This window comes from Grammomys surdaster, unplaced genomic scaffold (genome assembly GCF_004785775.1).
Source record: "Grammomys surdaster isolate TR1022 unplaced genomic scaffold, NIH_TR_1.0 186, whole genome shotgun sequence".
Lineage (NCBI taxonomy): Eukaryota > Metazoa > Chordata > Mammalia > Rodentia > Muridae > Grammomys > Grammomys surdaster.
Genome location: NW_021604631.1, coordinates 7,575,967 through 7,588,931, shown reverse-complemented (window position 1 = coordinate 7,588,931; position 12,965 = coordinate 7,575,967). Strand labels below are relative to the sequence as shown.

The following is a 12,965-nucleotide window of genomic DNA, read 5'->3' as shown; positions in this document are numbered from 1 at the left end:
TCTCTCTCTCTCTCTCTCTCTCTCTCTCTCTCTCTCTCTCTCTCTCTCTCCCTCCCTCCCTCCCTCCCTCCCTCCCTCTCTCCCCTCTCTCTCTCCCTTTCTCTCTCTCTCCCATTCCCTCTATCTCTGTCTCACTGTGTAGTTCTGAGTAGCCTGAAACACACTATGTAGATGGTCTTGAACACACAAAAATTGTTCTACATCTGCCTTTTGGGTGCACATACCCAGCTCTGTAATTTCTTACATCGTATCAGAACAGCCAGTAATGGGGTAACACCTGTTTAAGATAAATCACCCTCATACGATCCTCATCCTCTTAAGAACATAGTTACATGCTGTCTCAAACAAAACCTACAAAATAATAACTTTTCCTTAGGTTTCACAAGTGATAAACATCCTCATTCTGTTCACTTTCCTCAGGGCTGACTTAGAAAAACACAGTACTAGTTGCAACACAATCAGAATATGGCCAATGTGATAAATTAAAGTCTAGTTTTATATTTTGCTTTACATGAAAAAGTGTCTTTTCTTTTCCCTTATATCCCTTGGGTCAAGGAGAACATGATTAAAGATACTTGAATTTGTTACAGAAAAAAAAAATGGAAGAAAGTGATTCTTGTAGTCAGTACTATCTTTGAGATTGAAGATACACAGGGGCAGATTTCCAGGATGGTCTATAAAAGACAAAATATGAAAGGGATATAGACAGAAAAATACTAACTGGGTTTGATGTCCAGGTGTACCATGCCAGAGTTGTGGATGTACTTAAGTCCCAAGGAAATCTGCAGAAGGATGTCTTTGAGTTTGGGCTCCTGGAAGTGATTATTGGACGCAGCATTTTCAGATATAGCAGCTTGCAGGCTCCCACCTGGGCAGGAATTGAAGATAACACCACAGTAGATAAAACAAGTGTGAAGATGCACAGGAAATGATTATCAGAGACTTGAACACATCTCGATTAGTTCAGGGTCAGTTCAAGGTGTACATTATCAGCCCTACAATGCAGCCATAGATGCTACGATTTCAGGAATTTGAAAGCAAAATAAGATTCTAGTTTCTCAATATGTGCCCAGATATACAATATGTGGCCCTATTTCCTCAGGTATGTGACAACCTTTTAAAAATTTTACCTAATTATTAACCATACAACAATCAAGCCTGCTTGGGTAGTTGTTATTAGTGTTCATAATCAATCCTGTGTCAATGTCAGACTAATAATTATAGAATATTAGTAACTTCAGTGTGACCTTTATTTCATTAATGATGGGTCATAAAATTGGAAATGTAATGGTTGTGACTCACAGAAATTTTAAAAGCTCCTATTATGCCTGAATCCTGTATTTTCACGCTGGCTGTAGACTATCTTGATTTATCTTTGTCATCAATAAAACCGAAGTCCTGAGTTCATGCCATGCTTGGGCTTAAATACACTCACTAAGGTGTTAGAATGTTTCTGAACACTTTTTGACTCAAGTTCACTGACAAGGTCTTCAAATTAGAGTCTTGACTCTTATCAGCAGGTATAAAACTACAGCTGTACCTGTCTACAACAGAAACGTCTAAAATTATAAAGTCTCAAGGATGTCTGTACTTTAAAAAAAAAAAGGATCCTGTATAAACCTTAAAGGCCAGTTTGTCATGCTAAAATATGTATGTTCAGCAAGAAAATTCCACTCCCTTGTAAGGAAAGCAAACATTTTCAATTTTTTTTTAAATGAAGTTACTGTGAAATTGAATCTGTAGGTGAAATTACTATGTATCAATGAGGAGGAAGGGCTGCACTCAACGAGAATTCTACAGGCTGTAGCCAGCCTGGTATTCCTAAAAGGCAAGAACTACATCCAATGCACACTCCTCTTCTGAAAGACTAGGAGTAAAAGCCAGAGGTTTTTGAAATGGTTGTTTACCCTGGCAACAGGTAAAATGAGTAAGTCAAGGACCTCTGTCAGAACACGGTCCAAGACTGGAGTCCTGTGAGAATTATGAGTGCTTGTGAAAAAACTCCCAGAACACAAGAGTCATGTGACCTCAGTTTCTTCAAAACACAGAAATGTTCTTGGAATGTTTTCATGCTACTCCCAGGTGTAGCAGATGGGAGTGAGTTTACTTCAGCTGTTGTTATTCAAAGGCCTCTCAGGAAAATCATGTTTTTTTCCACGCTGTATCTTGCCTTTATGATTGTAAATTTAGAGCACTTTAGCCCCTTGGCAGAAAGAACATCTTTTAAAGGTACAATATCATTTTATAGTGCTTTATTTTTCTACTGCCAGTGGTCCTTTTTGTTTGTTTTAATGGAGAAATACAGCCATTCATGTGACTCCATGGTGCACACTGAACCTGATGTGTCATATTGTTTAAACAAGTAGAATCAGGGGTTGGCTTTATGGAGTTTCAGTGACAGAAGATACCACGGATACAAATATTGCCATTACAGAGAGATAAATAGTCTAACTCAGAATCAGTTGAACTCCTGGGGGCTGCTGAATCTATTAGAGACCTTTTAGTTGTCTAGACTGATCCAGAGGTGACTTTCAAGGCATTTTGACAAGGGTCAGGAAAAAGAAGACATCTGATTGGTTCAGGCTTAAGAGGGACAGCAGGGTGAATTCTATGGCGGTGGATCTCTAATAAGAGACATCTAATATACATTTGTAAGACTCTAAATCACCTACTTCATCATCTAAATTCACAACTGTACAGGCCGCAGTCTGACTGCTTTGGCAGACTAGGGGATGAGTAAAAGGCAGCCATGGGATAAGAAGATGGAAATAAGAAGGAAGGAAATTTTGGGGGAGAAGTTGAGGAGGAAGGAGAAAGGAGGACTTGGACAGGCCCCATGTGTAAGAATTAAATTGCAGCATCAGTTACCCATCAGTGAGTGAGCACTCTGTGAGGGCAATGGACCACGATGATGAAACAACAATTCCCTGCAACCTGTAACCTCCACATCTAATCAGAAAGCCACTGACTGGACTTTAAAGTCCTGTATTGCATCCCTTCCTTTTATCTTGCTGATATTGTTTCCTACTTTGAGAATCACTCATAATGGTTTTCCGACTTTGTTAGGTCAGACCACTCTCAGTACTTTGCCTTTAGCCTGCCTGATGTTCCAACAACTGGATGCCTTCCCTCTGAGTTCCTAAACTATAGTAATTCTTCTGCAGTATCTAATTCAAGTCTTGCCTCCTTTATGAAAATTGAGGCTACTCTATTTTTCCTAGCATCTGCTAATATTTGGCATGTACTACTGTTAATTGCCAAATCAGTTCTGTAATAAATACTACCATCCATTTACGTACAAATTTTGAGTGACATTCCAGTAATTAATTATATAAGCTAGTGAGTATGAGAGTTGGGCTGTAAAACCAGGTCTTCACAACTTTAATAAGTGGGCCCCTTCGAGTACCCTGCCATATTTCTCTGACCACTTCTTTATTTATGATTGTACCAGATGACTTTGCATCAGATTTCTGTTATGTAGTTCTTCTAACAGAAAGAGTGGAGCAAAGCACTTTGAAGGACGTATCCATCTATCTCAACCCTGAGTGCTTCTCTAGTTTAGTAGAGTATCAGCCATGGAGAGGTATTCATATGCCCAAGTGAAATAAAGGATGATTATAATAGGAACAACTTTCTTGTCTTTATGGTCTTGAAATTCTTGAAACTTTTCATTTGGCTCTATATCATATTAACATTTTACTTTGTTAGTTAATTTTTGCTATTTTGTACTTTGTGCTAATAGCAAAAAAAAAATCATGGAAATCAAACCAATTTTCGTTCTAGAAAAAGGAGTTGGAAAGAAAAGATGATTAAGAAAAGTCTCACTCATAAGCATAAAGACAGGCTCCACCTCCCTGAGGACTATTAGAACAAAAGGAGAGGGTTGTGTGAGTTTCCGAAGAGAAGATAAAAAGAAGCACAGGTCAAGGCCACAGGGAAATGGGATCTACAAGGAAGCAGTTAGAGAAGTGTCACAGTGCTGTCTTGTAAGGTATGCATCCATTTCCTGGCCTTTCATGACATTAGTTACCCATCTACTTGTTCATTCACGCATCCCCTAACGGACAAGCTTTGTTACTGGACACAATACTCCAAAGTCAGGCAGGACCACCATATGTAGGGCCTTTGGGTGTGCACAAAAAGTACTGGAAGGTAGACTACACTATTAGAGACAGTCAGGATGGCTGTGGAGAGGAGGATTTTCAAATATTCTCTGATCGGAATATGTACTGCTACCCCTAAAATTAATGCATATACTACTCAATTTATTAAAACAACAGAAAGCACTGTGTTTGGTCACAGCACCCACCCCATGCCTGAGGACAATTAAGCTCAAAGGTTTGAAGCAGTAAGAGACATGAAGGATCCCCTCACTCAGAAGTCCATAGTAAAACAGGCAAAATTGGCAGTCTTTACCAAACCAACTATGACTAGGAACCTTTATTCCAGCGTTCCCCTAGATGGTAAGGTTTATACCTTTCCAAGTACCTGACACGTGGCAACAGAATTGTTTAAACTAGTATGGTAACTTTTGTTCTTTCAGTATAAGATAAGCTGTGAAAGGATTAATAACATTGGTATATCAGCTACACTAGCTTTAAAAACTACACACAAGCTCAAGTACTCTTCAACTCCATTCTTAATCTCTGCTTCCAGCCACAAACATTTTCAGTATGACTCTGACATGTAAAGGCTTTAAAATGTCGGAAAGCACACTGATTTCTGAAGGTTTACAAAGTCCATCCCTTCTCTGTGTTAGTCCACATACTTACCATTACAGTATTCATTTTGAATGACCACATAACCATCTTCTACCCAGGATGAATAGTAGCGGACCACATGGGGATGATGGCCAAGCACTGCATGAGCATAAACTTCGTGCAAATCCAAACTCCCAGGGGACAGAAGAGCATTTTTAAAAAATTAATTGAAATAATATAGATTGAAATGTGTTCTTAAAAGGGAAACAAGAGACATTAGAAATAAAATATTTTTCTAGGACCTGCTGCATGCTTAGTATTTTATCTATTCAGTCCTTATAGATTCTTGTAACATACATTGGAAAACATGATGAGAGTAAGTGGTTGGTCCAAGGGAAACTGATAATAGTAGATCTTAGAGCAGAAACTTGATCAACCTGGTACCAAAGTCCATGTTCTATGCATTGAACATGGCGTATATAGAGGTACCTCATGTGCTCACTGTCTCAGTAGCACATCAACTTTAGGTCTTAATCCTCTGTATAACAGTGAAAAAGTCTTAGCAGGCATAACAAGAAAGCCAGCACACATTTAATTGTGGATATTTTATGGTTCTATATTCTCTCTAAAGGCTACATAGTCATCAGAGTCATTATTAAACTCAGTGAATCTGATGGAGTCATGGGGAAATTCTTGGGAAAGAGTTGCATTGTGCAAAAGCAAAGCAAATTCTGTTCTTGATATCAATATAAAAAAACCCAAAAAGCTTGTAATTTCTGGTTTCCACACAGTCAGTATAAATGAAAGGAGTTCACAAAAGCATTGACTCAATCAGAAAATATTGTTTTTCCTAATGATCAAGGAGGAAAATGGACAGTTCTGGAAGTTAAATATAAACATTTACTACGAATAAATACATAACTACTAATAGTTTTCCTTTACACACAGTATCAAACTTTACTATTGAATTAATTAGTAATATATGTACTGGTTAGTTTTATTGTCAACTTGATACAAACTGGAGCCACCTAGAAAGAGGAAATGTCATGTGAGGAATTGTATAAATCTGATGGGCCTATAGCCATGTCTACAAGAGATTGTGTTGCTTGATATTTGGTGTGAGAGGGCCCAGCCCATCGTGGGAGGTTCCAGCTTTAGATGAGAATAAGAAGCAGGTTAGGCATGAGCAAGGGAGCATGCCAGTAAGCAGGGTCCCTCTATAGTTTTTCTCGGCTCCTGTTTGAGTTCCTGCCCTGACTTCCTTCCACAATGGACTGGGACCTAGAAGCAAAAAATTAAATAAGCCTTTCCTCCTTCACACAAGTAGCTTTTAGTCATGGTGCTTCTCACAGCTGCAGAGGGTATGGTAGAAGAGTACAAAACAGATTTAAACCACTGAGAGTATTTCCTGTCCGACAATGTTTTAGATGAACTTAAATAGGTCCCAGGAGACCATTCCATAATTTAATTCGTTAGAATGGCAGTAAGACCAGTAGACAGAAAGGCCAAGAAATTAAAACAACAGCAACATGCTGGTTGGGGTAGTGCATGCTTTTAATGCCAGTGGAGACAGGCAGATCTCTGAGTTCAAGGCCAACCTTCTCCACCTAGTGGGTGCTAGCCAAAATTATATGGTGAGACCCTATAACTATAAACAACAGCATGATCTGAAATCATCACGTTCTATCTTAGGAAATACCATTGGTGTTCTGGATAACTCAGTAAAGCTATGAGTATAAAATGACATCTGATGGTAGGGATACATTTAAAAACAAGCAAATGGTATATTTTTATTGATATTGGTGTTCTTTTTTAAACTATATGGAGAATCAGTACATTACCAAATCCAAGCCTGTTCATCCAATACTTTTCAAAGGTACTCACTCATTTGACAGTCCTGAAAAGGATTTTGCAGAGCGCTTTATTGCATAAATGCATCCATCCAGCCTCTTAATGCACTTGTAGACGGTCCCAAATTCCCCAACCCCAATTTTTTCTACCTCGAAGAATTCTTTCTCATAGCGGGAAGTCATATTAGTTTCTTGTAGAAGACTTTTCTAAAAAATATTTAAAGAAGAGAAAGAAAATAAGTTTTCCTACATACTGTGAGCAATAAGATAGAGCTATATTACATTACCTAAACTGCTTTTTAAAATGAGAGGGAAAGGCAATGGGTTTCTAGCAGTAAGAGTTTGCCAATGGCTGGCCACACCTATGTCATTTGGAACCTTACAAGTCAGTACTGCCCCTGATCACATTTTTGAAATGTTCTTTCCTGCATCTGGTCAGCCTATTCTGATGGGAGACCCGTCAGCTTCTGAAACTCAGCTTCTGAAACCCAGAACTACAGTCCTCAGCTAAAGGACAAACAGGAAATGGGTGAAGCCATGTTTCAAGCAAGCAGGAATAATATCAAAACCTCCTTTTGAATCTCTACCTTTCTCAAGGCCTGAGTGCTGTATTTGGACCTCACGTGGAGTAAATGTTCTTATTTCACTTTGTTTGCACAGAAGTCTTAGTCTGGGAAACAAAATTGTTGAATGAATTAATCCATCACATGAACTCAAAAATAACTCCCCCTAGTGGCCAGCTGGTAATATCACTAATTTTCCAGCTAATAAATCAACTCAGGGAAATCATTGAACTCATCAGCTTTCTGTTTATAACATGAAAATCATAGCAGTAACACCTCAGATACATTAATATGTCATAATATACAGTGTTTTTATCACATATCATTGTTCTTGTGTTTATGCACGTTGATATATATTATATATTTTATATTTTATATTTTATATATTATATATGTTCATATATATATATATCATAGTTATCTTAGTACTATATCAACACTTAGGAATTTTGCAGTCTATTATTATGATCAAAATTTAACTACACATGAATCTAAATTTAAGATGATTTCTCTTCCCAGTGTTATCCTTTTGAATGTCCCAATTATCAAGAATGTTTTTCATCTAACTTTAGCAAATTAAAAAAAAACCAATCATGACTATACCTAGATCATTCTTACATGCAATTCCAATCAATCCTTATTGGCAAGAACTGTAATTTTCTTTGCCCTTAGGTAGTCTTAATGTCTGATTCCTCCATATAGGGATTTGCCTCCACTACCAGCTCTCTTTCTACCTCCTCTAGGGATAACAATTCTGCAAAATGATTCCACAGAATTAAAAGCCTAGTTGTTTGCTGTGAGTGAGTTAAACTCTCTGACAACAACAGACCCAAAGCCCTCAATAGCAGCTGACACTGGGTGTTCTGGCCACCCAGTTCTTAGCTTGGACATGCCAGCCCACTGTCTGCATCACTTGCAGCCACTCACCCACCCTAGACACCCTCTCACACAGACCCCACTCTCCTGTTTTTAGAGAACTACACACGAGTTATTTTCTTTGCCTAGAATTATCTGTACACACACATCTGTTCTACCACTTTGCTTTCTATAAGGATTGTTTTATCACCCTTGTTGACCCTAAATCTATGCGTACAGTCACACATCACACAGAAGAACAAGCAGATTTACTTATCTTTTTGCCTTGTATCTATGTCTATATTGTTTTAATATTTCAAAGGTGTTTCTCCTGGCCAGTGACTTTTATGTAGATATTTATATAGATATACTCTCTTTGTTTAATGAATATATTTGGCATTTTATCAGAAACCAGTCAATGACTTATAAAACAAATAAGGAATAAAAGTCAAAGGAGGAAGGCAGTGAAGGAGTGAGTGGAGATGTTTGCATAAAAGGTGGAAGCCTGAGGCCACGGCCTTCTCTGTGGCCAATACAATAGCCACGTGCTGACATTTAAATCCACTCCCCTCCCTCCGTCTAGGTGCAGTGTCCCAAACCTGAAACCCTACACTCAGAAGGCAGGGGCCAGAGAATCATAAGTTCTAGGCCAGGTGACCGTGAGAAACCCCATGGCAAGGAAGGGAGGGGGATGGGGAAAAGAACATGGCAAACATTAACTTACTTATGCAGAAAAGATCTGCTCAAGAAAAGTGTAGTAATTAGAAGTGACAACATCAGGGGTTTCTGCAACTCAAAGGCATTAAAAGAATGGCAGCCACTGTGATGTCTGACTCCACGATTAACATGGGATATGTGTGACCATCATAGACATTTTGAGTTTTGAACACTGAATACTGATAAGAGACATGTATACGCATGTTGCAAACACCTTAATAGCAACTGAATTACCTGTTGACTTTGTATTTAACTTGGCTATTCTATTTTTGGGTGTTCAGTGCACTCCACAGTCTTCAGCAACTACAATTCAGATGTGAAAAACATCTCAGGGGCAAATGTATTATTTTGATAAGTTAGAATACCACACGGAGAGGATCATAAAAGCAAACAAGTAAGGATATATTTGTCAGCTGAAGTTCTACAAAGAAATTTCTGGACCAATACCACTGCTCTCTATTTCAATTTTGGGGGGACAAAACTAGCTTAATTTTCTTATTTCTTCTCTTCCCCAGGATAGAAAGTTTCCTCAGATTAAAAGCAGAAATAGAAACCTTTAAAAATTATCTAATAGCTTAGCAATGTACATACCAGCTATGGCTTGCCAACATAACAAATGATTATCTTGGCACTAACTACAGTCTATGTAAAATCTGTTGCAACGTAAACAGCTAAAGCTGTTAAGATAGGTATGTGTGACAGAGAAAGGAAAGAAAAGAGAATGGGACGGTGGGAAGGATGATAGAAGGTGAAAGAAAGAATAAGAGAAAGAAAGAGAGGAAGAAGGTAGATGGAGCGAAAAGAGAAAGGTAAGGGTAGAGAAGGGCGAGTGGACGAGGATTGAGGAACTGAGGAAAGAGGGGTAAGGAAAAGAAGGACAAGGGGGAAGTGGAGGAAGCTTATGAGGAGGAAGGGATTAAGGGGAAGAATGAGGGAACACAGGAGAGGGAGAAGAAGAAAAAAAGGGAACAAAGGAGACAGAGTGAGAGAGTCAGGCAGGCAGAATGAATAGCATGAGGTGTCTGTTGCAACTGCTGGACCAAAAGATCACGCTCACCTTAGCAGGTAGCCACTGTTTTGATTTGCTTGCCCCTTCTCCAGTTTCCTCACTAAAAAAGGGAAAAGGGTAGAACAAGGGTGATTGAAGAATAATTGACACTGAGGCTGCTGTGACAAGTTCTGTTGTTGTGAGCAAATAATTTCTTCCCTCTTCACTTTATGTTAGGGAGTAGAAATAACCCCTAGTAGAAATTTATTATCAGAGCCTAGAACAGGATAATAATTGGGCATCAGGAGACACCATGAACTACACCTAGTCGTGAAGGGAAAGGGCTTTCCCAGAAGAGAATATGTGAGCTAAAACCCAAGAAGGAATGGAGCTGAAAGAGGAAAGGAATGGACATTTCAAGCAAGTAGACAACTCATACTAAGACAGTGGTTCTCAGCCTTCCTAATCCTGTGGTCCTTTAGCACAGTTCTTCCTGCTGTGGAGAACCCCCCAACCATACAACTATTTCCTTTTTATAAAAAACTGATATGTTTTATTTTATTTAAATATATGAATATTTTTTCTGAATATGTTTGTATATCACATGATTTCCTGGTACCCATTAGGCCAGAAGAGGGTGTTGGATGCCCTGGAACTGAAGGTTCTGTGAGCCACCATGAAGATACTGAGACTTGAACCCCAGTCTCCTGTAATAGCAACAAGTGATCTTAACTCAGAGCCATTTCTCCAGCCCTCATAAAATTATTTTCTTTGCTACTTTCTAACTTTAATTTTGATACTGTTATGAATCATAATGTAAACATCTGATATGCTAGATTTCTGATACATGATCCCTATGAAAGGGTCATTTGACCCCAAAGGGGTCATGACCCACAAGTTGATAATCCATGTGTGAGAACATGGAAACAAAGGAGAAAACAAAAGAGAAGGTAGGTGCTATTATCCCCAAAAAGGAGCCAGCCAAAGTTGAAATGTTAAACCATACTGTGTTCTACAGTTCACAAATGGCAGAACTTGGCTTTGAAACCAAGTCTGACCTCAAGGCACTTTTTTGATTCACAGCCACATTATGCTCTCCTGCTAACACTGGCCTCCCTAGAACCCAGCTTTTAATTCAGTACACAGATAAACACTGAGAATAGCAGAAATAATTTTGCCTAAGAGGTCTTCAGTTACTTCATACTAAGAAATGATTGATGACCATCCTCCTTTGCATGCGTCATTTTCTGGGTCTTCAGGCAAGATTTCAGTGGACACACCAGTTTTAGAGGAGTACAGGGGAGAAACTGAGCAAATAACACTATATTCATGAGATCTAGTGATAACATGTGTGACTCAAATTTAATACTACACCCCGATACTTCTTACAGTTACAACACCATGAAGACGAGAGAAGGCTATCCTGTCCTGGGTATTAAATGGTGTCACTACAATATCTCTTCTTTAATCCAAATTATCTGTGTTTTCCTGCTGGCTTCACTGAGTTGAGTAACATTGTAAAGGTTTATAAAGATACCCAACAAGTGAAACATCAGGAGGATTCTCAGTAGCCAAAGCAGACTGGGTAGACTTGTGTTTAGGGACCGACTGCTTAAGAGCTGGACAGTCATATAGAGAAAAACCTCATCTAGCCATAAGGCTCTATAGTACATAGACACAACTTCCAAAGAAACAGCACAATACATTAACTGCTCTGCAAAGCTCAGACAGTTAGACGTGCATTTATTTTGCTGAGTATGTATTAACACAAACGGCTTCCCTATTTTAGAACTGTTTCTGTTGTATAAAACAAAATATCAAAGAAAACTGGTAAAGAAATAATCCATAAAGTGGGACAGAGAAGTCAGATGACTCAGTAGGTCAAGGCATTGCCCACAAGCCTGAGGATCTGGGTTCAAGCCCTGGGATCCACATGGTAGAAGAATAGGAATGGTCCCCTAAGTTGTCCCCTGACCTCCAGTCAATGCCAGGGACAGTGCATTCACACACACACACACACACACACACACACACAGAGAGAGAGAGAGAGAGAGAGAGAGAGAGAGAGAGAGAGAGAGAGACTCGAGGAACACAATAAAGAGGGATGGGGGATAGGGAGGGAGGGAGAAATGTAACAAAGATAGTTAATGCCCCCAAGTAACACAAACAGTCCTTATTTGGGTACCTATTCTGTGGCAATTGAGGGAATTAGGGTATTAGGGTGCTTTGACATCTCATGTTTTTAGTGCCTTTGAAAGCAAGCAGCACTATCTTTGCCTCCTCTTCATTCTGTTTTCCATCACCTACAGAGAAGTTCAAACAACTCCCCTTAGCTCTCATCACCAGTATCACTGGCCAAATTCAAAGCAGTAATATATAGTTTAAAATATGAGTGCCTTTGCTAGCCTTATTGTAACTAAAGGAAATCCATGGACTTTAGTCTCTGGCACATTCAGCTGTCTACTGGAAGTTAGATCTATTGCTTGTTCTGCCAAACTCTATCAAAAAGCTCCTTCCAGTGCACGTCAGAATGTAAAGGTGCCAGAGTCTCTGTGACCACACCGTTGTAGGGATGAGGGACACATGCACACTACTTCAGTTTCATTCAAGTAGAGTTCATATTCCTAACCTTATTCTAGCACTTGCCCAGATGAGTTCTCAGAAATCAAGAAAACTTTACACTTACAGATAGTCTCTGGTTTTCCTCTTGCCCTTTAATTGAAGGAGTAATTTCCTATAGGTCTCCGGAGTGAATGGGTTGATATTAACCAGAGACAAAGAGGTCTTCTCATCCATGAGGGAAGCAGGTGTGAGTCTCAAATGTTTTGAGCTTCGGGCAGAGAGCTTATCTAGCAAAGAAATCTCTGGCTGACCCAGCGAATTCTAAGTGAGGATGACAAATGGTAAATCAGAACAGGGCTTTAAAAAGTAAAGTTTCACATCAACTAACTAGTTAGTATGTGGACCAACAAATGCCATTGCTAAAATATTATGTGTTTCAGTGAGAACTAGTTGAACCATACCTGGTGCTCTTCTTTTAAGCATACAGAATTCTGGGCTCATTTCTTGAATCAACACAAGAATTTGTGTTTTTGTTAAGCTCCATCCCTTCCTTCTACCAGGCAGTTTTCCCAGTTGTGAAACCAATTCTAAGTCTTAGCTTTAGCTTTCAAAGATGAGGACAGTGCATTTAGGTGGACAAAAATGAATCTAGATGCTCCCACCCTTCTTTCTTATATATTCATTCTCTCTCTCTCTCTCTCTCTCTCTCTCTCTCTCTCTCTCTCTCTCT

General features: G+C 39.1%; 1 protein-coding gene across 1 annotated transcript in view; it reads right to left on the bottom strand.

The window, feature by feature from the left end:
* The window catches only part of Wee2 (WEE1 homolog 2), a 21,379-nt gene that overhangs the window by 4,311 nt on the left and 4,103 nt on the right, over positions 1–12,965 (bottom strand). The window contains 5 exon segments of the mRNA XM_028768341.1: positions 722–868; positions 4,773–4,891; positions 6,585–6,757; positions 9,743–9,794; positions 12,360–12,556. Of these exon segments, the coding sequence (XP_028624174.1) occupies positions 722–868; positions 4,773–4,891; positions 6,585–6,757; positions 9,743–9,794; positions 12,360–12,556 (688 nt within the window).